The 26,852-nt window shown below is 38.5% G+C and overlaps 1 protein-coding gene across 1 annotated transcript in view; it reads right to left on the bottom strand.

Moving 5' to 3' along the window:
* Positions 1-12,475: 12,475 nt before the first annotated feature.
* Su(fu) (suppressor of fused) overlaps positions 12,476-26,852 on the bottom strand; it is a 98,895-nt gene continuing 84,518 nt past the window's right edge. The window contains exons 7-9 of the mRNA XM_067135513.2: positions 14,945-15,100; positions 14,382-14,589; positions 12,476-13,259 (exon numbers count right to left, since the gene is read on the bottom strand). Of these exons, the coding sequence (XP_066991614.1) occupies positions 13,185-13,259; positions 14,382-14,589; positions 14,945-15,100 (439 nt within the window). The 3' untranslated portion in view covers positions 12,476-13,184. The remainder of the gene's footprint in view (positions 13,260-14,381; positions 14,590-14,944; positions 15,101-26,852) is intronic.

The following is a 26,852-nucleotide window of genomic DNA, read 5'->3' as shown; positions in this document are numbered from 1 at the left end:
ATTGATGAATACATCTGTAAGATGAACAAATTATTTCCTACAGTCCCAATCATAACTTTTAAGTTTGTTTAAAGTTTTCAAGCATTCCCACACACAATAATCTGCAGGCACCTTAATGCATGATGTTATATGCACTGGGTAGGTAGAGATAGACCAGTTGCTTGCTGCCCCACACTCCCACCTCACTCGTGATTTAAACCCACTGCACGTTTTCCTCTGAGGTACTTAAGTGGAGTGTTCAACTGCTATGGATGATGCAGCAAACTCTCCAAGCTCAAATTATGACTGCCTGTCAGACAGTACGCACAACAGCAAAAAATGTTTGAGTGTGTTTGGAACTCAATGCAAAGACAAGCAGAGGTCTATTTTCAGGCAGAAGGTGGACCCCTTCAACATTTCACATGATATGTCAACAGAATGTTCTAGCTGGTGTTGAAGGCATCGAAATTTTGAAGAATCTGAAGATTACTCCACAATTTGTAAAAAATGTAGACTTTTGTCTTTTCAGCCCAATCTTTTTATACACCACAAAACTGCAGATTATCCATGAAATCTGTGACATATGGCAACCCTACTTCAGTACTTTTCAGAAAGAATCCCACAAAATCCAACCTTCCCTCCCTCATTCTAAACTACAGAATGTTTGGATAATAAGTCCAAAACCAGTCGCAAAATATTTACCTTCATAATGGGTACAGAAAGATTTATCGTGGTCTGTTGGTAGAAAAATAAGTATTATCCGCACACTTTATCTTGGTGCATTTGTGTATGGGGGTGAGGAGTAAGGAGGGAGCTGTCCCGGTATCGATAGTGCTGCCTGGTGCTGCCAACTGAATGAAAATTAAGTCTGAATTGAATCGAGAATATGATCGATCGATATGAAATTTCTAAACCGTTATCATCTTAAGCCGTCCGGCTCCATGGCTAAATGGTTAGCGTGCTGGCCTTTGGTCACAGGGGTTCCGGGTTCGATTCCCGATAGGGTCGGGAATTTTAACCTTAATTGGTTAATTTCGCTGGCACGGGGGCTGGGTGTATGTGTCGTCTTCATCATCATTTCATCCTCATCACGACGCGCAGGTCACCTACGGGTGTCAAATCAAAAGACCTGCATCTGGCGAGCCGAACATGTCCTCGGACACTCCCGGCACTAAAAGCCATACGCCATTTCATTTTCATCTTAAGCCAACAACTATGTCACATACACATTATATAACATTATAAAACATTTCTCGATGCGATGGCTTTGTTGTGTAAACAACAACAGTACTAGTACGTAAAGTGTACGCCAGATATCGCACAACGATGCTTATGCGATTCATAGTTTGTGTTTCAAAGGTTGCCACTACGAATCTCGAAGATCGCCGAGGTCGACCGATTCAGCACTAGGGTGTAAATGCACCAAGATAAAGTGTGCGGATAATACTTCACACTGTAAATCTTAAAGGTATACTGTCAAATACTGTACCTCATAGCTTTATGGAAATAATTTCAGATTCAAGAAATGAATTAAAATTTTATTTTCTCTTTAACTCTACAGTGCTCAGAACTAACTCAATCTGGATAAGGGGAAATCTATGAAGCATTTTTCCCTGAGTCCTCCTGATCCTATTGTCTGGTACATAAAACACTCTAAGAGATGGTATTACTAAAACTTACAGTATTGACCGTACACATGTCTTTATTCTCTACGTAGGCTATGCTGATGATTGATGAGAACTGGAAAAATGGTACTGGATTAATGGGAATGAGAAACAAGAGATATCCTGCACCACTAAGTAGCATTTATTTGAATTTCAAATAACAGGCCTTGTAAATTACTTATTCGGTCCATCTTTACATTTGTATTTGATTATTTTACCACAATGCTAAAATAATATTTTATTTTTTATATATACACAAGGTAGGATAAAAGATGCTTTCCCCAGAAAATAGAACATTAGATTGTTCATTTCTTTACAAAGTTTGTTCAAAATGGTGAGCCTGTTTGTTAACATACAATTCACATCTTCAGACACTGATTTACAGATGGTGGAAGATAACTGATAACCTGAATAGATTTTCTCAAACTACAGTTCGATAAAAACTGTGAATAATGTTTAGGGAAGGAACATTTTATCCCACCTTGTGTATATGCTCCTTGTCAGAAATCTAGTAAAACTAAGCGTTTGAACACGAGTCTTTTTATGTACCCACCATACTATATTAATATGATGATCCATCTAATGTATATATTGACACTAAATGTATTCATAGTTAGCAATCTATTCACAATGTGTGCTGATGTAAAAAGGTTTTCAACTACATTGTATTAAAGCAAACACAAAACTGTATAAAATATACTGTATGTACAAGTACAATGGTTTATTGTTTCCATATTAAAAAGGCTTCATTTTTATAAAAATATGTATTTTATTATTTCAATGTTGCTACCCATGTGATCCTCACCACTTCTCCAGATATCAAAATTGAGTTAGGTTATTGACAAACTGTCAATGACAAACCAACTGGACAATTAAGCAGTACAGCCTTGTTCCTTGCTGGTCTAAAACTGGCCAGCTCAATTACTTTTTATCTGAAGTCTTATATAGAAAGGAAGATACTTAGATACTAAGAAAAATCTAAGTGTTTGATTTTCTGAAATGTACAGAGTACAGTATTTATTCAAATTGAAATGAAATCATTTTTATGCATTTAAGAAAAATCTTTATTTATCAAAGCATTCTTAATGACTTAAGCCTGTAATTTTGGAACCTTTGAAATTCCCTACATACTTTAAAGGAGTGACAATGCCATCTTACAAAGCGGAGGCGGGACAGGTTTTTCTCCGGGTATTCCGGTTTTCCCTGTCATCTTTCATTCCAGCAACACTCTCCATTAACATTTCATTTCATCTGTCAGTCATTTATCATTGCCCCAGAGGAGTGTGACAGGCTTCAGCAGCCAGTACATTTCCTATCCTTGCCGCTAGATGGGGCTTCATTCATTCCATTCCTGACCCGGTTGAATGACTGGAAACAGGCTGGGGATTTTCATATGCTTCATATGCAATGCCATCTTTAAATAAATGGGTTCTCTCCTCATCCCAGTTCTGCATTGTTTTGCTTACTGGCTTCATCATAAGTAAGGCTCAGAAATTCATGCCCTAAAAAAACTAAGAAATATGCATGCAAATATGCTCTTAAAAACTTGAAAATATGCCAATGAATATGCACTATTAAAATGAAAAAGTGGCAGTAGACAAGTCAGGTTAGTATTGATAATAATAAACTTACCTGTATTCCTTGGAGGTTGAAGCAGAAATGGTCCCACTGTCAAAGCTGAGTGATGAATTGCAGTTCACAACCATCATTTTGCACAAATTTTCAACTAAAAACATTGTCTGTTGTCTCGCAAAACACTTTTGTAACGTGAAACTTATCTCGGCATCACAAGATGTTATTGGGGCATATTAAGTGATGATAACTGCTCCACAGAAAGAGGCAAGTCACTTGGTGTGACAGACTGTTTTCCTTCGAGAATGTTTTTGAAGTTACATTATTTATTTTTTCTTTCACTTTTTGTCCTATACAACCAGGAACAGAATTTAGATTGGATATAGTTTTTTTTTTTTTGTAAACAGTAAGCATTTCCTTTAAAGATCCTACAGCTTTCAGTGACGTTATGGTGATTGGCAAAAAAAGAAAAATGGGCATTTATAAAAACAAGATTCTCTTCTAACTCAATGCCTGACAGAACATTTTGCACTGTGTGTATTGATGCAGCTTCATTCGAGTCCAATGAATTAACAACCTCTTCGAATATTTCTATGTGCTGAGCATAATACAAAGCTGCAACCAGCCATGTTCCCCATCATGTTAACACTAGCGCAGGAGGAAGTGGGATATTGGGCGCTGTTGATCTAAACAACTTGACTCTTGAAGGAGATTTAACAAAAATTTGATTTGAACAGACCACAAATCGATCTACCAATGGGAAAGAATTGCGTATTGTCTCAGCAATGTTATTAAGGGCGTGCGCCAAACAAGTTATATGAATTAAGTTACGAAAAATGACTTACAGTGTTTGTCCTGATTTTGCCATATACTGTAAGTACCTGCATCGGTAACAAATAAAAGTAGCCGGTCGTATTTTATTCCAGATGGCCATAATAATTTCAACGAGTACATCACACACTTTGTTACAGTTTCAGAGTTAGTGGCCGGCAATTCACACACATTAAGAAGATATAGTATCATCTTTGTTCCTTATTTAAGGTGCCCACAATTACATTAGCAATAAATCGGCCCTTAGAATCAGTGGTTTTATCAATAGACAACCACACAAACTGATCCGCTAATTCAATCGGTAAATTTGACAATACGTTATTGTAACAACGTCCTACGTAAATCTTACGCAATGTACTTACTTCAGGCACATGTTGTCGAGTGTATTTGGCAAGAAAATGTTTTAATATAGGGTTATTAACTTTATACAAGGGAATATCAGCAGCTAAAAATGCTTGGCACAAGTCGTAAGAAAATTCACTAATCCTACTTCCTAAACACTAATAGTTGTTTTTGAACAGGCTCTTTATTTGCGAGTTAAATTATCCTTAAGTTCTGCTGTGTTTATGTGTTGAACTATTTGAAATTTTTTCTCACTCTGTATAGTTTTCTCAGATGCTCCACAGAACAGTACCCTATTATCTGTAGATATTAAGTCACCTGAAAACTACTTCTGTAAATTAGTTAACTACAACTCAAAGTTGCTCTTATTTTCGGCATTTAAAGAACTTTTTTAACGGACACTTTATACGCAAAACATAGTTTGGTCACAGCCAGTTCACAACACCGTTACACGACTCAATGGACAGCCAGTCGACAGCTGAGCACAAAATGTGAGGGTCGATAATGAAACGGGATTCACTGCGTGACATAACTCCTCACCACATGACAAGTTGCATCATCATGCACAACATTACTGCCAACATCAACCACATGAAGAAAGCTGATTAAAAATACTGTAAAAACCATTAAAGTGATTAAAATATGCCACATAGGCGCTAAAATATTAAAATATGATGCATTTATCAAAATCACAAAAATATGCAGTTATATGCACCATAAAAGGATGTTCAAATGACTGAAAATTCCATAATTCATGCACATAATGTATAAGCATACATTTTAACCCCTAAAATAAAAACATGCAAATGCATGAACTTCCGAGCCCTAATCATAAGAGTGGGAATCATCTTGATGGATCTCTTTCATCTTTCTATCTTTCTACATAAGACTTCAGAGGAAAAGTAATTGAACTGGCTGGTTCTAGACCAGCAAGGAACAAGGCTGTACTGCTTTGTTAAGACACTGTAGACTGCTGGTTTAAATCTAGCCTGGGACATGGATGGAGCATAATGTTATAAAACAAATTATAAGCCTGAAATATTATGAGAATATAATCAATTTAAATTCCCACTTTTGGCTACTGTTTGTTTTGAGGAAATGATTCAGGGTTGTGTCCCAATTGTAGTAGCAAGTCCCATCAACAACACTCTATTTAGTCCCAGTTTTCCCGTCATGAGAGTTCTAACAAGCATTCTGAGCCAATTTACAAGAGCAGTGCAGCAAGTTTCTAATCCCAACCAAAGTGACGTAGCTCATTTCAATTACTACCTACCTCAATTCTGAAGTGATGCTGCTTATCCATGATGATCTGAAGAATCTGACATTTCAATATGGGCAGCTAGTTGCAGCCCTGGTGTTAGTTAATATAATGTAGATTTTGTCAAGGGGGTTTTATCACCCCTCTATTAACCTGCTCTATATCAGAGTTAGTTAATGTACACTGCTGCCACCACCATCTTGATCAGCCAAAGAAATCTGTTGCAGCCAAGTACAAACTATTCCAGATATATTCAGAGTTTATAACACCACCTATCAAATGGGAAGACACATCAGAAAGTGAAATTACATCCCAATTGTAGTAGCAAGTCCCATCAACAACAAAGTTCTCTATTTAGTCCCAGTTTTCCCATCATGAGAGTTCCAACAAGCATTCTGAGCCAATTTACAAGAGCAGTGCAGCCAGTTTCTAATCCCAACCAAAGTGACATAGCTCATTTCAATTACTACCTACCTAAATTCTGAAAACTTTTAAAGCAGGTGGGACCATAGTGTGAGTGTAATATACAGACTCGAAGGATTTCCTCAATAGTAATTAATAATAATAATAATAATAATAATAATTGTTACCGAGTTTTTGCGGTAGTTAGGCGTGAAAGAAGGTGCGGGTGTGAACGGGTCTCAAGCTACGAAATTATAGTGCATGTAAAATTAACAAGGTTATATTTTCTTTTCAAAATAAAGAAATAACAATCATGGCAGGTACAGAGTAGCAAGGCAATAAAAATACAATTACAATATTTACAGGAGTTGGGCTTCGAGCCCCAGCCTCACAATTCTTGAGCAGTTAGCCCAGTTTTACCCCAAACACAAGTTTCAACAGGGGGGCAGAAAACCCCATTCATGCCTAGGAGCACTTGCTCCAAAATACACAGTAAGGCCTCCTTGAGGTGCGCAGAAAACAAAATTTTCGGGAAAAGAGCAACTTGCTCTCAAAATTCAGGCCTGTCAAAGGCCACACCTAATTCCACTTTCAAGCTGTCCTCTAAGGACATATACACAGGGGTAAAATACCCAACCTACTGAGGTCTATTAAATGAAAAGAAGGTTAATTACATGACCACTAAAATAACAATTTGAGAGGAGGCGATCTGCACTCCTAATGCATTTGTTTTAAAACCTAATCTGGCTCTAGGCCACTAATGCAAGGGCTAATCCCATACTACAGAGGTGACTTTAGAAAAGAACAATTTGCTTTACGTTAACGAAGAATAGGTTGAGAAAAATAAGTTCACCTCAAAACAATATGATTGGGAGCTCGAGAGGGTTAAGCACTCTCTATCCCGATATGCAGTTTAAAGATAGAATAGATACATTTTAAGGAAGGTTACATTATGGAAAAACTTCGGACCCGCCCCGAGAGTTAAACTGCTGAGCTAGCAAAGAAAGAAGTTATTAATCGGCCATTACCTTGTTGTTAACCGCTGCCGAAGAAAGAGGCGCTTCCCGCCCCCTGCTATGTACTTTACACACTGAAAGATGGAACAGAAGTGGCGCAGAGACCCAAAAATCAGCAGTTTATATACTCTCGCGGAAAGTTCGAAGCGTTTCAGGAAGGAAAACACCCGCCCACAATCATTTTATTGGTGGATAACGAAAACCCCTACACAATATGAAGAAGAAACACATTATTGGTGGAAAATTAATTAAAGAAATACGGGATTGGCTAGATACAAAACAAGGGGAAAGAAAGGGTTAATATTGCCAACTTAAATAATGACTGAAAGAAATTTAGCAAAGAACAAACTTTTGAAAGTCCGCCTCTGTGGTGTAGTGGTTAGCGTGATTAGCTGCCACCCCCGGAGGTCCGGGTTCGATTCCCGGCTCTGCCACGAAATTTGAAAAGTGGTACGAGGGCTGGAACGGGGTCCACTCAGCCTCGGGAGGTCAACTGAGTAGAGGTGGGTTCGATTCCCACCTCAGCCATCCTCGAAGTGGTTTTCCGTGGTTTCCCACTTCACCTCCAGGCGAATGCCGGGATGGTACCTAACTTAAGGCCACGGCCGCTTCCTTCCCTCATCCTTGCCTATCCCTTCCAGTCTTCCCATCCCCCCTACAAGGCCCCTGTTCACCATAGCAGGTGAGGCCGCCTGGGCGAAGTACTGGTCATACTCCCCAGTTGTATCCCCCGACCAAGAGTCTGAAGCTCCAGGACACTGCCCTTGAGGCGGTAGAGGTGGGATCCCTCGCTGAGTCCGAGGGAAAAGCCGAACCTGGAGGGTAAACAGATGATGATGATGATGATGACAAACTTTTGAAATTAAATTTTCTCCAAAAAAAACAGTTCTTTCACTCCGCACTAGGGTGCACTATTGTTGATCTTCAGTAGTGTCCTCTAGAAGAGAAAGTTCACACTTCTTACAAGCAAAACAAAAATACGTCGAAAATGACACAGTTCAAAAACTCCAAAATTTCCAGGTAGTGACATCTTCTGAGAAAGTAGAAAATAAATACCGTAGATAAAGTTCAGACTTCCTCCAGCAGAGGGGTTTCAACTGGCGCACATTTTGAATTAGCGGCGTGGAGGTGTACCGCCCGGTACAATAATAATAATAATAATAATAATAATAATAGCTTGTTTTATTCTTCTCGCAGGAAAATTTAGGCCTGGCATTCCTGTGAGGTACCCCTTACGCACAGATAGTACAAGCAGTCCTTCCTGAAGAAAAGATTCCATTATTTAAGATCTTGATTCGATTTAGAGTGCGGAAGCATTATTTTGCTTCAGCAGTAGTAGGTGGTGTCAACTCTCCAACACTCAAAATGGTTACAGGTGTTGTTTTCGTGAACAAGAAAGAGTCGACATATTTTCTCAACATTATGGAATACACAGATGATAAAGGTTTGGAAATGCACTTACGGGACATGTTGCTTGTGAAGTGTAGACTTAGTTGAATTGACTATTGTGAATGGAGTATTACAGATTTCTTCACATCTATCCTGCATTAGGTTCACAATAATATGACAAGATACATAGACAAACAATTTTTTTCCAAAGGTGGCTGTTAATCAACCACAACGACCTATCATACAATGTTCATTACTTTGTGCCATACCATTTGCTTTCCTTTTTCTTATTTTATTTTCTTACAATATGCTCTCTGTTGCACTGACAAAGATAGGTCTTATAGGAAGGAAAGGGCTAGGAGTGTGAAGGAAGCAGCCATTGGACTTAAAGGTACAGCCCCAGCAGTTGCCTGGAGTAAAAATGGGAAACCATGGCTGCTGGCAGCGATATTCACTTTCATCCAATCACAAACTGAGATGGGGTGGCTAGAACAGAGGTGATCATGCTGGGTATTTCATCCCGTAGGTGCACAACATTGTAAACAGGCGGGCAGGCAGGTGATGAACGAATGCTATTCAGCGAGAGTGACGACATGGTTATGTCAAAGGCCATGAAGGTTGAGCGAAGTTCTCCCAGTCACTCTCGATCACTGCAGCGATACCAGAGTTTGAAATGGAGGCAGAAAATATGAACGAAAGAGGACAGAAATCCACCTCATTTTCAATTTACGTTGTAAGAGATAAGTTATTTCTGTTCATTGCAGTTTATATATTTTGACTGGATACAATAAAGTGTTAGGCTTACAACCTCAAATATGTTTGTACTGTATGTAATGAACTACAATTTTCATTATTACATTTTAAGATGTCCTTTAGAAACACTTCTAATATAACACAGAATTAAGGTAGATAAGCTGTGGCTTGTGGTTGCTTGGATTTAAATTATGTGATAAACTCACCAACAATCCAATCATGCTTACAGGGAATAACATCAGTTAGGTTATTAACTTGAAGACATACTGTATATCTATTTGGTAGATGAATTTACATTGTTGTACATTAATCTTGGATAGTAAATACCTACATCCTCACTCATGATGAAACTCCTTCGCCATTTAGAGGCTAGCTATTATCATCACACTACTGATAAGTTTTGAATACTATTTTCAGAAATTCAATGAATGACAAAAGTCACACAACACTACAACACTGCGCAAAGTCAAGCAGTAAACTTGTTGAATTATTGTAAATATATACCAATTTGCTGAATGAATAGCGAGCTGGCCATGTGGTTAGCGGCGCGCAGCTGTGAGCTTGCATCCGGAAGATAGTGGGTTCGAACCCCACTATCAGCAGCCCTGAAGATGGTTTTCTGTGATTTCCTATTTTCACACCAGGCAAATGCTGGGGCTGTAACTTCCCACTCCTAGGCCTTTCCTATCCCATCAATGCCACAAGACCTATCTGTGTCAGTGCAACATAAAGCAAAAACATTGCTGAATTAATAACAGGAATTTACTTTTTTAAATGGAAATATTGTCATTTCATCCAAGGAATTGTAAATCGTGGTTTGTTCGCTTAAACACTGTATCTTTGTAAATTGTAACACAAAAATTATAACGTGTCAGTTTTCTTTGAATGTATAAAATAGACTGTTTATATCGAGCAGTAGAGGTGCTTGAGCACTTTGGGGCTAGAAGTACTGCTCATTATTAGGGCCAGGCATTGCAGGTCCTGTAGCCCATATACACAGAACATAGACTAGTTACCAAAGCCCTTGATCAGAAAACAGTTCTACCTCCAATGGTCCATCAGGATGGCCCCAGAATACACTGCCAAACAAAAATACACCATAAAACTAATGCAAATTTATTTCTGGCAAGTGCTCTTATAGAATACTACCTTAATAATCACATACAGTAGGTATACTTACAGTGTTCAGTCTACCTGGCAAATTAATTAAGCACCTCTACAACTCTCTATTTGCATCTACAACTGTGGCTTCATGTATTTCCACACTCTCATCATTAAAAACCAAGTCTAGCCATCATCATAATGGTCTCCCTCTACTTATCATCCACAGTCGATTCAGTTACACTCTTATAGGTAACCTATCCTCCATTTGCCTGACCCCAGCAGGTTTAAATTAATTATCAGTGATCTACATTTAAGGCTGTCACCTAGGTTTCAGATTCAGTTTCAGTTTCATCTCTCAAGTTCATTCCTAACTTTTACAGTTCCAGTTTCCCGGGTATTGTTGGCGAACCTCTTCCATTCTCTGGTATTGAGATACATTCTGTTGTTAATGACGTCCTCCAGTATCCTTTCCCAATCTGCAATGTCTTATCTTTATAACGTCCATCCAGTGGGTTCTTTGTCTTCCCACCATCCATTTTCCTGCCACGTGTTGTCCAAGTTAACATAAGCTGTCCTTGTTGGCTCCATTCTCATTACATGCCCAAACCACCTCAATCTGGACATGCTGAACTGATCTAAGAATGATATCTCAAGCCCATCTCCTTGTACCAGCCATTATTCTTGCCAATTTTTGGTTGATCACATCTAACTTATGATTAAGATATCCTGAGCTCACCCAGCTTTCACTTCTGTACAGGAAAATCAGTCTGAAAACAGACCGATGTAAAGATAGTTTCATCTGAGAACTCAATTCTTTCTTACAGTCTATTGATTACAACTACAAGCTCACAGATTAGCTTAGCTGCACCTCGGTTCAATTTTAGTATACTGCCATCCAGAGAAAAGTTGTTGGCATAAGCCAAACTGCTTATTACATTTCCACTGAACTGAACCCCCTCTTTGCCATTTTATACCTTTCAGTAAATGATCCATCTATACTATCAATGTCTAACCCCTGCAACTACTTGAAACCAATAACTCATTCTAACACCAATTCTCACTGTGGCTCAATTTTCAAATTGTCAACATAAATACCGTTCATTCCTAGAATAATCTACTACCTAATCCCATACTCTCCCAGTACAGCTAATATATTTTCCTTTAGTACTCTGTCATATGCACATCGCGAAGTTATCACAAGATTCAATTGATAAAATGAATAACGGTGGCAATTTGGTGGGGCTGGGTCACAGTGCCTCTTACACAGAAGCCACCCTTGTTCTGAATAAAGAACACATCCTCTAACTCAAATGATGGAAAGGAAACGTTGGAGAAGGGAATACATATACAAACAGAATCTGCAGAGTAGTTGAAGGAATACTGGAATCAATCATAGCAGGTCTGATTTTTTTTGCTAGTGGCTTTATGTCGCACTGACACAGATAGGTCTTATGGCGACGATGGGATAGGAAAGGCCTAGGAGTTGGAAGGAAGTGGCCGTGGCCTTAATCAAGGTACAGTCCCAGCATTTGCCTAGTGTGAGAATGGGAAACCACAGAAAACCAACTTTAAGGCTGTAAACAGTGGGATTCAAACCCACTATCTCCCAGATGCAAGCTCAGTCGCGCGCCCCTAACTGCACGGCCAACTCGCCCGGTCAGGTCTGATATTAAAGAATGGGGAAAAACAAAGAACAGTTTTCAGAATGCAAAATTTATTTACAAAATAGAAGACCTTCATCATTACACAGAGTAACAATCACAACAGCTTCTACAAGAAATAATTAATTCACAGAATTAACTTAAAATGATATTGTACACAGAAAGAAAAAGGATATTAAGTTAGGAGGATAATCTAACAAAAGAGATGTAATACCAAATACCTAACAGATCTATAATTTGAGTAAATAGGTTTTGTCATCATTTTCAAGTTCGATACAAAGATAAGTTTCATCCTTATCTGCAACTGCAATACCATGCATTATTTTTTTATTATGTTCATGTGGTCACTTCATCTGATTTGATAGCTGCCTCTGTGGATCAGTGAAAGAGTGTCAGCCTCCAAGTTCCAATACAGCAGAATGAAACCTGGCAGAGGTAGTTTGATTTTTGAAGGGTGGAAAAATGTCCATCCAACACACTATGTTGTATGACACTGTGACATACAACACACTATGTTGTATGACATTGTGACATATTTGGTGCTCATCCAACAAAATTAATTAAAACTCACCCATACATGCCCAAGAGAGATTTGGTTCACTCTATCATCTTTTAGGCCTAGAGTAAAATGGAACATCGAAATTGACAGATTGGAAATATAAAATCAAATCGGATGATACCATGTCCAGGCATTTTGATTTTATGCCATCTGGCTGTTCTGCTTTTTGTTATGTGAAGAAAGCACACAGTGAGAAGATACTGACCTAGTATACACAGACAAACAATGGTTGTCATGGTTACAATCGTGTTGGGAAAGAGATTATGCTAATTCCAGACAGATCCCCAGCACAAAAATATATCCATGTTAAAAGGACCACAAGAAAGGGTACTAGAAGACCTAAGTCTTTTAACTTTGTCTTTGTGTCTCATTACATTGCTCCCTGTATGAACATTTACCTTACAGTGTATCTGTTCATCCTTCTGGTTTCTTGTCTACATATGTAAACAGACAAGGACTGATCTATAAATAAATTTAAGCTATTTTAGTTGTTCTCTTACCCTAACAGAAATAAATAAAGCCAACATGTATAAAAGTACAATAACACTTAAATACTGGCCCATGGCGAGAAGTGATAACATTGGACCAGCCAATATATGGACATCACAAGGAGCCCAAGACAGGGTACTGGAAGACAAATGTACATTTTTCAGTCTAGTATGTTCTATCTTCTACAATTGTGATGGCTAAATTATGATCAGGCCAAAGGAAAGTCTTCGGAAGTTCAAGCTGAAAATAGAAAGCAAACACATTACATAAATTATATAAAAATATGTCTAGACATGAATGGGCTTTTGGACTTATGCTGAGTCAAGAAATCAAGGTGAAACTCAATTTCAGATAACGTGGAGCAAAGTTTTCTGCGAAACAAAGATTTTCACCTTGATTTCTTGACATGGCATAAGCCCAAAAGCCCATATCATGTCTACAAGTACGGGCCAGAAAGGCATCAATGTTAACATAAAAATAAATCACTAAACCAAATAAAAACCACACAAATCCACATTAATTACAATGCATGTGTTATTATTATTATTATTATTATTATTATTATTATTATTATTTTTATTATTAACTGTTCATCTCGCACATCTCGGCAATACTGCTGAATATGAAAATCCACAGCCTGTTCCAGTCATCCGACCGGGTCAGGAATGGAATGAATGAAGCCCCCATCTAGCGGTGAGGATATGAACTCTGCTGGCTGCCGAAGCCTGTCGCACTCCTCTGGGATTGCTGAATATGTTTGGAAAATAACTGTTGGAGAATAACTTGAAAATAAAATATATTTCATACTCTGCACATCTCACTTCTCGTAACACTGTTTGTTACATTTGTAAAAAGGACATCATTATTATTCTGCTTTTGTAACATTCCTGCTGTAAGTGTCTGAAGTGTAATTTTCTTCATTTAGTCCATTTATCTCGTAGGAAGATAAAAGGTTCATATGAAAATATAATCAGAGTAACTCCCCAGCCATATATGCCTGCTTTCATGACAATTGAGTGCCTCCTACATCACACAACCTCAGATCACATGACATCGACTAAATTCTGTTCCAAATCTCAGACCAGAACTACAATCCTTAGAAATGACAAGGATCACATCACGGACCTCGGTGATAACTGCTACCAGTAATGCAGTCGAGAAGTAGTAAAATATATATTTTCCATTTTTCCCAGTTTATTGAAACATCATTCTCCAAACTGCAAATGAAACTGCATTCCATTCTGGACACTTCTCTTTCCTTTTCTTTAGAGCTTAGATGTATTATTTCAATTTTTCTGTTACAAATACCTAATATTTTAGAGAATTCAGTGAATGTATAACTTGCTTTCATGAGATTCTTACCTCGTCTGGATTGCTGAGTACCTCCAAGGAATCTGCCATTTCATCAGACAGGCGGTCTGGAATGAGGACCTGGAGCCAAGAACCATGAGATACATACGGGTGCTCAGCATCGACAAATGTACCTGTTACTGTGGGCGCCACCAGCGTGATTGCTGTATCTCCAAGAACAGACTTGAAAGTGAAGTGACGACCGTGCTTCACTCTGCCCCTGTAGCAATACAATGAAATTACACACAGAAAGAAAGTTACATCAGAATGTTCACAAATTTCATAATGTTAAACAATTCTGAATGAGATTTCTACAGGAGTCAAAATGCTACATTTCAAACTCTCAATCTGTATAGCTCATGATTAACAGCAGATGAGCACAAAATATACAAGATTATTTCACAGGCAAAGTTGAAAATTGAAAATTTACTTGCAGAATTCACATCCTGACTATCTACACCCTATGAACGAGAGGAATGAATTGATAAGGAGGGTTTAGTATAGGAAAGAGTGATAAGTTATGTATATTGGGTATTTGACAATGCACTATCCATTCATATTTCAAGATAACTCACTTTATTGCTAATGGAAGGAGGCTTCCAGCTTCCATATTGAATGTTAGATGTAAGCCATGGAGTTTCTTTGTTCTTAAAAGTTCAGTTGATTCTAGAACTGCTAACTCATTGGCAGAAGCAACATCATAATTCTCCTTTTTGCAGACATTATCATTGCTGTAACAAAATTGAAAAACATTTATAATGCAGTTCTTTTCTTACTATTACAGAAAACAAATATAGTAAACCCAAACCACACAGGTTACAAAGGAAGTTTCTACAGCAATTACAGTTCATGTTCCTAAGAGTGTAATACTTTTTATATTTAGAAACAAAAGAACAGAATACAATAAACAACCCACAGTTGTAAATGACAAAGTCAATCCCACAATAAAACAAATGAATCTCTAACGTACATGTAAACAAATTAATTTTAAACACATTAATTTCTTACTCTACATGAATGCCAAAAGCATTCCATCAATTATTGAACTGCTTTGCAGCTACAAGGAACTCACAAAGGTACAAGAATGGGCACAGTACTGTTTGTTGTTGAAACTTTGATTAGAGGAAAGGATGCGAGAGGAGTCTCATCTTTATACCAAATAAAGAGCCCAAAATAAAATTTTCCTCAAATCTGTAGGCAACTAATACATGTAACTCCTTACAAGTATGTAAGTTGATATTTAAAAATACTTCCTCTGTAACTCCTTACAAGTATGTTAAGTTGATATTTAAAAATACTTCCTAAATACGGAATGTGGTGACAGCTCAATGTTTTCCACCAGTTGTTTGTGATGCTGATTCGTTTTATCAACAACCAGCTGCACCAACTCCACCGGCAGAATAGTTTAAAAAAATCAATGATTTTGGAGTTGTCATCAAACACTACTTGGCTCCCAGAATCTGTCACACTTGCTAAAAAGTCCGGTGGAGAAAAGTCATCTGTCTGCCATGAGAATAGTGATGAAACAGCTTTTGAACTCATCGTGTTTTCCTTCCTTTGTTTAGGAGGCGGCTCTTTTTTCTTTCTCACAATATTTTCAGCACACACTGTATCACTATCACTTTCAAAATCGTTTAACAATTCATTGAAATCATCATCTGTATCATCACTTTCCACTGTGATTAATAACTGAAAGATTCTTTGATCCAAAATCACATCGCTGCAAGAGCAACTAGCTTGTTGTTCCGCCATGCTTGTTTACATCACAGATTAGCTCCACAGACATCTACAAAAAGCTCTAAGTTACTTCCCAAAGCTACCAGCCATGATCAATTAGTTCTATATAATGTCCAACAGATGTTAGAACATGCCAGAGATCGAATCGGCACTCAAGAGTGAACTGGAAAACTCAAAACAAAGTTCTCGCGCACCGTCTATAGACGGGCGTAGCAGTGCTGGACTGGTCGCGTCAGCCCGTCTATAAGCAGGCATAGTACTCATCGGGTTAAATGCTATATCAACAAATACCATACATAAGTGAATACTCAGTGCATATTTTTACCAGAATTTAACAAAGAAAAGGTTGGGTGCGCACATTATTTGAAATACGGTTCATAACAATTCACCTCAAACCACAGTCTAGCTCGAGCAGTCGAGGAGAGAGGTTGCGTAGCGAAGTGCGTGCTGTAAACATGGTTGGCATTGAACAGTACCGGGCCGCTATTGGGAAATGGCAGGCAAGGCAGAAGAAGGAGGTCAGGAATGGATTGGTGACGGACGGATTGAAAATGAGTGAAGCGGTGCTGGTGGTGACAGTGATAGCAGTGTTACTGGTTATTGGGGGGGTGGAAGTAAACCCAGGCCCAAATACCAGTGGAAAATATAGCACGGAGGATTTGGCCGCACTCAGGGTGGTTGTAAGTGAAGTGATGCAGGAAAAGTGTCAATGGGATAAGGTGCAGGAAATAAAGGACATGATGGAGGAGCAGAGAAGGGAGATAGGGAACATGAAGAAATGGCTTGAAACGAAGACAGAGGAATCGAGCAGGAGAGTGGTCAATAACGAGAAAGAAATCGAGTTATTGAGAGGGGAAGTGAAGCATCTGAAAGACGAGGTGATGAAGATGAAGAAAGAAGCGGAGGGGTACAGGCAGGAGAGATTGAAAAAAGCCATATTTTTATATGGAATTGAGGAAGGGGCGAGAGAGAGCAAGATTGAGCTGATATTTAAGGTGGTGGAAGCTATACGTGATGTTATGAAGGTAAACTTTAGTGAGGTAGACATTGATGATGTAGAGAGAGTTGGTAGAATCAAAGGTCGGAGGCCAATTAGGGTTACATTGTTCTCAACCCTAATGGCAGATTCTGTGTTAAGAAACAGCAAGAATTTACAAGGGCGGAAAATAGGGGTGAAAGGAGACATGGGAAGAGAAGGAAGTGAAAACGCGAAGATCTTGAATAGGCACCTTTGGAGAGCGAGGAACCAGGGGCTAAAGGCCCGAATAAGAGGTCTGAGGTTGGAGGTGACGAACGGGCGATGGGTCAGAGTTCATTCAGTTTCTAAGCTAAAGGAAATGGACGAAAACGAGAGGGCTGAGAGTGGTGAGAGGTCAAGGCAAGATGGGAAGAAGAAAGAAGAAAAGAAGAGGAGGAGGGACGTGGCAGGAGAGCAGGGCATCTCGGAAGAGAATGGGCAGTGCAGCCGGGAGACAGAAGACCAAGATAGTGAAGTGGACGGTGAGAGTGGACCGCAAGAAACTGGGAGAGGAGAGTGTAGTGGTGCAGTGAGTAAGAAAGGACAAAGGGAGATGGATTCAGAAGTCCAAAATAGTGAGGGGGAGAGTGGGGGTGAGCAGCAAGAAGAGGTGAGTGCAGGGTGCAGTGGTGTAGCGAAAAAGAAAGGTCAAGAGGAGACAGAACGACAAGAAGGTAAAAAACTTATGAGTAAAGTAAGGAGTAAGAGCTTAAAAGACATATGGGGAAAAGTACGTAAAGGGATGGAGGATACAGAGGGAGAGAGGTCGATAAATACTAGAAGTAAGAATAGAGTGGGAGACCTAGAAGGGAGGGAGGGAAAGTTATAACAATTTTGGAAGATAGGATGTGTGAATATTGAAGGAGTAAGGAGCAAATTAGGAAACAAGAAAGTTAGGGAAATAATTGAAAGTTTCGATGTTGTGGCACTCTTAGAGACGTGGTTGGAAACAGGGAGGGAGATTGCATGGAAGGGGTTTGAGATAAAATATAAATATAGAAGAAAAGAGAGGAATAAGGGACGAGCACCAGGAGGGATGATAGTTCTAATTAGGGAAGAAATTAGTGAAAGAGTAGAGGATATAGAGACCGATATGATGGAAACCATATGGCTGAGATTGAATTTGGGAGAGAGAGAGGGACGGAGGAAGAAAATAAATCTAGCTTTTGTTTACTGTCATCCTAGTAATTCAGAATATGCAAATAAATATTTTTTTGAAGAGTTATTGGTGGATATTGGTAGGATAAGGGGAATGTATCCAGGGGAGGAGGATATGTTGTTATTTGGGGATTGGAACGCGAGAATAGGAGAACAGAGCCCAATTTATAGTAGGGAGGATGGAATGTGTTTGTTAGAAAGCAGAAGGAGTGAGGACAAAATTACAAATAGTTATGGAGAGAAGCTCCTAGAGATGTGTGCTGTGGGAAACTTGTATATCCTGAATGGGTGGATAGAGGGTGACAGGACGGGGAAATTGACATATGTTACGGAGAAAGGGGGTAGTGTGATAGATATGGTTCTGAGCTCGGAAGGGATGATTGAGGAAGTTGTAAGTATGGAAATAGGAGATTGGATTGAGTCACACCATTTCCCGGTGAGGGTTATGCTGAAAAGAGAGGTAGAGAAGCGTACAATGAAGGAAAATGAGACAAAGGATAAACGAGGGAGGGGTTATAATAAGTACAAATGGACAGAGAAGGTGGGCCGGGATTGGAATAGGGTAGTAAAGGAGGAGTTACATCTTCTGAAATATGGGTGGGAAGGGGCGTTAGAAGAGAATGATACTGATAAAGCCTTGGAATTGTTGCTACATCCAATAAAGATGATAGCGCAGAAGGTGAAAGCTAGAAAAGGAAATAAGAAAGAGGGAGAAGAATGGTTTAATAGGGAGTGTGAAGGATTGCGGAGGAGGGTGATGGACGCTTTAGGAGAATATAGAAGGAAAGGTGGAAGCCAAGAAAGGGAGTTTTTCTGTAGATTGAGGAAGGAGTATAAAAAGAAAATTTCTGAGACAAAAAAGACGTGGTTAGAGGAACAAATGGAAGCCATAAATAATGACTGCAAGACTAACAATTTTGAGAGAGTCTGGGATAAGATTAATAGAATTATTAAGGGTGGAAGGAATATGGAGAGAACGAGTATTGAGGAAGTGCAATGGGTCAGGCACTTCGAGGAATTACTAGGAAAAAAGGGGGGTGATAGATGGAGAGGTTCGGGAGAAGAAGTAATTTGGAGTAATAGGGGAGTGGCAATTTATGACTTGGATAAAGAAATCACAAGAGAGGAAATCCGGGGAGTGATAAGCAGAGCCAGAGCGAAGTCGGCCGGGGGGTGTAATGGTATAAATAATAAGTTTTGGAAGGAAATTAGTAAAAATGAGATAATGATAGAGGGCATGGTGAAACTATTCAATAGGATATTCGAGGGAGGAAATTACCCTAGGGAATGGGAAACAGGAATCATATGCCCTATATACAAGGGAAAGGGTAGTAGGAACGATGTGAACAGTTATAGGGGTATATCTCTGTTGGATTCTCTGAGTAAAATATATACTGGGGTGCTGGCGAACAGAATAAGTGGGTGGGCGGAAGAAAATGGAATTTTGACAGATTACCAAGGGGGATTTAGGAAAAAGAAAAGAACAGTGGATAATATAATGATAGTAAAGACTATTTTAGAAAAGTATAAGAATATGAATAGAAATACGGTTTATGTAGCAGCAATAGATTTTGAGAAAGCTTTTGATAAGGTAAATAGAGAGGCCCTACGAGAGAAATTAGGTAGGCTAGGGATTTCGGAGAAGATGTTGAGGGCAGTGGAAGGAATATACAGGGACGTCAGGTTTTGTGTAAAATTGGGAGAAGGGAGAATGAGTGGACCAATAGAGTCCAAGGTGGGTTTAAAACAAGGTTGCAAGTTATCGCCCATACTGTTTATTTTATTTATAAACGATATTTTAGAGGGGTTTGGGGCAGGAAATTGGGCTGTACCGGTAATTAATGGTTTGGAAGTGCCAGGACTGATATTTGCGGATGATGTGTTATTGATGACGTTAACTTCAGGGGCGATGAATAGGGCCTTAGAGTCAGTGATGCTATTTGCGAGGAAATGGGGATTGAAAATTAATGGAAATAAGTCTAAAATATTGATAGTACAGGTGAACAAAAGAAGAAAGATGGAAGGGAATTGGGTAATACAGGGAGAAAGATTGGAACAGGTAAGGAAGCTGGAATATCTAGGAGTTATTTTTAATGATAAAGGAACTTGGAGTGACCAGATCAAAAGAATGAAATATAGAGGCTTGGCAGCCTTAGCCTCAGTCAGAAATTTGATACTCAAGTTCCCGGGGATCAGTTACAAAACACTGAGACTCGTGTTCAGGTCGGTAATAGTGGGGAGGGTATTATACGGGGCAGAAGTTTGGGGGCTGGATGAAAAAAGAGAGGAACTAAGAAAGATTGTTAGTAGTTTTGCTACGTTAGTGATGGGCTTACCGAGGTGTACAGCAAATGTAGGGGCGGAATTAATGTGTGGGGAGGATTTGGAATCAGAGGGTGTGAAAAGAATAGTTAGATATTGGATGAATTTAAAAAGACAGGAAGGTGGGAGAGTTTTACAGGCTGCATATGTACAGCAAGTTAAGAGCATGTATAAGGGTGGATGGTTAGAAAAAATAAAAGGATATTTAGAGAGGATAGGATTAGGGCACCTGTGGGGGGAGGGTCAAAGACAGAAGTGAGAGGGATGAAAATACTGGAAAGGAGAATTAGGGATATCCATAGGCAGAAATTATTGGGGGAAAGCAGACTAAGAAATTCGCTGATTGTTTTGACGAAAATAGAGGAGATAGCAGGGTTGAATATTAGATACGTCGATAGGTCAAATCGATATGGGATGATGTGGTGGCTTTTAGGTCTGCCAAGGAATAAGGGCTGGTTACAGGGCAGGGATAAGACAAGGTGTGTACTTTGTGGAGAGGTGAATGATGAGTTTCACTTGCTAAGAGACTGTGAGGGAACGAGGGGGTTAAGACATGGATTATTGAGTGCCGAGCATCGAGAAATACTGGGGAGAGGGGATGAGAACGCAATACTGAGATGGATTCTTAAACAATGGGAAAAAGGGGGTGAATTGAACAGGTATTTTTGTGCGACAAAAAAGGCCTGCGAGAGTAAAATGAAGGAGAGTGAGTTAGAGGGTGGGCAGGGGAATAGGGGGGTAGAATAGTTATCTGTATAAGGGAAGGAGATAGTAGGTTAAAATTTTAATGGTTTAGTGTATATAGGGGCTGAGTATTTAGTTAGGGGAGTTGGGTAAGAGGACAGGATGGCATGGTCTGTTTGTTTTATGATATGTCAGTAATTGTTATTCATTGTAATTTTATTAGGTTATGATGGTAACTATTTGTGAAGACTGAAATAGGGTAAATAATTTGTGAAGGCTGAGACGTGGTAAGGGTGAAGTGATATATTTATTGTGATATTTGGAGTTGACGCTGATTGGTAAGTTTTATGATATGTCAGTAATTGTTATTCACTGTAAATTTATTAGGTGAATTATTTGTGAAGACTGAAATGTGGCAATGGGGAAGTGGTATATTTATTGTTGATGTATATAAGAGAGAGGATAGCATGATAGTGTGGTATGAGATTGAGAGGTGGTATATGAAGTGATGTGTTGGTATTGAAGGGTAGATGTATTAGCTTTTGGTTTGGTAGGAGGTTATTTAATGCTAACTAAGTGAGTGTTAAGAGGGGCAAGAGTTTTGGATGGTAGAGATTGGAATGTGGTGTTGGTGAAGAGATGGTATATGAGTGTTTGGTATTTTAAGGTGAAGATGGCCTGGTATCTAGATACGATTAAGTTAAGATGTGTCATATTGCTGAAATGAGGTGTTGGAGAAGTGGTGGTATAAAATGGTCACAGTTATTGAGGACTATGGTGGAAATATGGTGAGAAGCGGTGTTAAGCGGTGTTATTTGGTAATTCTGAGATGTTGTAAATTTAGATTAAGTGGTGTATTATGGAAGGTATATGAGGTGGATCTGGAATGGAAATTGTGGGTAAGAGGTGGTATCTGAATCCGGGAGTTTGTATGTAGATGGTTTATTTATTGCTGAATTATTTTAGATTTATCGATTGAAACAAAATGTGGTGTGGGAGAAGTGTTGGTATAGGCGAAGATGGTTTGGTAATGAGATGGTTTAATTTATTGTTGAAACTTTTGGAGTTGGAGAGATGATTGTATTAAGTGCGGGTTGGTAAATGTAGTGTATGATGGATTGAAGGGCAATTGCGGAATGTTGGTTGTTATGGTATGGACAGAGAGTAAGTTAGAGGACAATGAAGATGACGTATGTGCTGAATCCACAAGGACACGTAATGAGTGGTGGTTGCGATAGCAAATGTAATGCTGAGCATGGCTTGGGTTTTAAAATGAGATCAAGCATGGCTAAATAATGGACTAGTTGCAACATGAGAGGTAGTAATGCATTGAAATAAAAGTGGTATTTAAGGTGAGTGTGGAGGGAGACCAGTGTTGAAATTTGATTGTAAGTTATTATGATTTTCTGCTGGGTTAGGATTGTGTTATTTATTGTTGTGAACGTGGAGGACTTTTGTTTGTGTTATGGCTGGTTAGAATGTAAGTGCTGACTGTCGATGTTTTGGTATTGATCGGGAGTATGTCAGGGAAATTGAATGTGACGAAAGTTGCTGTAGGCATAAGGACAAGTGATGAGTCTGCTGGATCCTCGAGCCGAGGACTGCTACAGAATTGTTATCATTTTTGTTATTATTTATTCCTATTATTTCTATTATCATTATTATATTATTATGTATTTAGTTATTATTATTATTATTATTATTATTATTATTATTATTATATTATTATTATCATTATTTTATTATTATTATTATTATTATTATATTATTATTATCATTATTTTATTATTATTTTTTATTATTTTTTTTTTATTATAATTATTAATATTGTGTCTTATTGCTTTGTGAACATGTAATGGGGCGGAAAGCCTGTTTGTTCATAAATAAATACAATACAATGATACAATGATACAATTCACCTCAAACAATGAATCCCGTTATACTATAGCGCTGTCCGGCCTTGGTCTGTGTGGCATCAGTAGCACATTAGGAGTGAAGTGTGAACCATGTATTAAGTATGGCTACCAGCAGTGGTGGCTGGTGATTATTCTATACGTAGTGAAATTCGAAATTTGTAAACAAATCTTTCAAAGTTGCAAGTAGAGAGAGGGTATATTTACCAAGGCTAAAAGTTATGGGAAATCACATCATTTAACTGTGCTATTGTACAACACATTTCTTTTCATGAAGTATCAATTGAAACAAATTTTATAAGTGAGAAACTAATATAAATACTTATTTTAATCCACTTGCATTTTTCTTAATATTCCAGATTAAAGAAATTTATTTAACAAATTAACAAAGTGTCTAGGAAAAAAAATATGAAAATAAACATACAGCCTACTCACCAAAAGTGTTGTTCCAAAACCTTCAAATAAATTAATAATAATGTTCTGGTAGATAACTCTTTGCAAAAATCCCAGATTGTTATACTACAAACTGAGAAAAATTTATATCTGTCACTAATACAAGTTTTTACAGATACACTGATAAAATTGCTATACTGATAATGCTGGGTGTTGTATGTGCTACACTCTAGCAGATGAAACTGAAGAGTTGTATCAAGCGACCGCTGACACACTCTCAGCCCCTAACAACACACACAAAACCTAAGCCAAACTATCAAATGAAGGCAAAATATGATATGCATAAATTTTATTGAATTTTAAATCTAAGATGAACTTTTCTTGAAAGGGGGACCAACGACCGTAGATGTTAGGCCTCTTTAAACAACAAGCATCATCATCATCATCATCATCATCATGTCCAGCCTCGCGGTGTAGGGGGCAATACGTCCGCCTGTCACCCGGAGGCCCCGGGTTCAATTCCCGGCTGGGTCAGGGGTTTTTAATTGTAAATGATTAATATCCCTGGCCTGGGGATGAGTGTTTGTGTTGTCCTTAACGTTCCTTTCCTTTCCTCACATTCAACACTCTACGCTTCCTACATTCCAATTACACGCAGGTTCATATCACATGGTGCAAGTAGGGGCAAAAGATCTCTGTAGGTCGACGCCCCGAACAAATAGCATTTTTATAAAAATAAAAAATCATCATCATCATGTGCTTGAGAGCAAAAGAATTTCATACTCATTCTTTATTAAACTGGTGGTGTCATGGCACATCGGCACGACCTCATGGGCCACCCCAGGCTACAAGTTTTCGTAATTGCTTGTTCAAGGCTAAGTTTAGTCGAGTTATTGAAGATGCAGAGAACACTGGAAACCAGGCAGCGGGAAGGATGTCAGAGAAAATTGTACTCACAACTGGTAAAAAAACAATATGAGACTTCAGAAAACAAATAGTAGTTGCCAGCATTTTGCACAACACATTCCTATACAGCTAATACCAGACAGTATACTCATTACAACACATAGGCATAACTAGCCAATTACAAATATCAGGGAAAGGTATGCAAGCTGCATTACACTTTTGCCTACCCAACAGCATGTGAAGATTATGACGTGTTCCTTGAAACAAATTTTATTCAGATATGGAGAACATTATTATGTAGGATATGTTGTAAATAAAACAAATTAAAGTCAATTTCTTTTTTTAAATCTCTCCTAAAATTAGGGTGAATGAAATATTCAATGGCGTGGATTATTCGCGTGTATATTTGGTATAACTTTTATGAACTTAGATGATGATGATGATTATCTGTCTGAAAAGTAACAACATTAAGCTTATGAATTCAATAATTTCAATCTTAACCCAAAGACAGCAAATAGGTGATTTACTTACAAATATCAGATTCTGTTCCAAATGGCAGGCTAAGAAATAAGAACAAAATATCCTTAGTAAAATTAATAGAATGCAGTAGGTATAATGTAAGGATGCCAGATGTTTCTGGAGACAGAACCAAAACTTTGCTTTTTGACCCCAAAAGAAATTTGTCCCTGGAATATCCCCAGAAATGACATGTCTCACAAATATTCAGTGTTCATTATTAGTCTGTAATGTGAATTATAACATAACATTATAACATACTTTTCATTTTTATAAAAGTACGCTAGTAGTATTTATGGTTTCTCTTTAGTGTACTCACAGGTTGCAACCTCTTTGCTCTACTCCTTGCAATCGTGTACTTACTCCTCTGCGCTCATGCGGGACCTTGGTCTCTCCAGCGATTGTAGCCCAATCTTCATGATATTCAACATCACCCAGGCAAGGTCTTCCTTTTTATCTTTTACCACCTGGATTTCCTTTGCAAAGTTTTCTGACAGGCCTATTTTCTGGCATTCTCTCTATATGTCCCAACCACCTTAATCTGTTGATTTTTATTTCAGGTACAACATTTGGATGTCTCAGAGTTCTCCAATACTGTGTTTTTCCTTATTCTACACAATTCCCTTTCATTCAATGGATTAAAAATATTTCTCAGCATCTTCTCTCACATCTGTTAACAGTTCTTCATCTGGTCTGGTCACTGTCCACATTTCAGAACCGTAAATTACCAGTGGTCACAGTTCCCTTTGATAAACTGTCACCTTCAATCTTCTTTTAACGCTGCATGATTTGAGTATTAAAATACCATGCCTATCCCAAAACACCGACGCCATGATTTTGCGCAGGGACACAGTCTGTTTAGCCTTCACCCTTACAGGCGAGTATGTGTCTCCATTCCATGCTCTGTTGCTTCGATCCGGACGTGATATGCAAAACCCACGTTTCGTCTCCAGTTACGATCTGACTCAAGAATCACAATTAGAATTAAAGGAAGGTTCAACCTTTTCAATACAAAATGTGTTGTACAGGGTGTTCACAACATATTATTTATTATATTATTAGTACTGGTTTCGACGCTTATTGCGTCATCATCAGCTAAAAAATCATAAGTGGGCAAAATACATATCACAAAAGTTGTATAAATAATTCTTACATGGCAAACTATAAATGATAGACTGCTTTTCTCCTTAAAGGATAAAAGAAAAATGAGTAAAATATGATATAATGTGACACATAAAAGCGTTATAGTCTAATGAAATAGGTGAGTATTGTGCAATAAAATTGGTCATGATTGAACATAAAAATCTGAATGTGATAATAAAACGATGTAGTAAAATTGTCCACTCTTCTGTTGTTGTTCAATGGAGACACAAATCCGGGTCCGATGTTATGTGAGGTTGGCAAGACCATCAAAAGGTTTTTGTCTAAGGCCAGGACACCTAATGTTAAGCGATTGAATAAGGTTGATCTTTAAAGTTGTCTCAGCTCAATTGACTCACTCGTCCACAACTCTTCTCACACTACACACACAGCACGCTGAACAAGATTCACCACCCTTGTTGGTCCGCGAAATGCTTTGCGAGACTTGTTGGCTGCTTGAAGTGCACTTCTGTTACTGCGGTAGAGCACGTTTCATTTGGACACTGAATACTTGCTGACCGCTACCCTATTCCCATATGTTTCGGCTAATTGATCACCGCGAGTTTGTATGATGCAGTATTACTCGAATACTGTGGACTGACAAACAATTTTGAGATCACAGAATGTTCCGAACCCAAAACACTCGTAAAACTAGTGCAGTGGGATTTCCTGCCGGCTAATAACAGCACGTTGCGC

The sequence above is a fragment of the Anabrus simplex genome, chromosome 1 (genome assembly GCF_040414725.1).
Source record: "Anabrus simplex isolate iqAnaSimp1 chromosome 1, ASM4041472v1, whole genome shotgun sequence".
NCBI lineage: Eukaryota > Metazoa > Arthropoda > Insecta > Orthoptera > Tettigoniidae > Anabrus > Anabrus simplex.
Note: the sequence above shows the minus strand (reverse complement) of the source record. Positions and strands in the feature narration are given on the sequence as shown.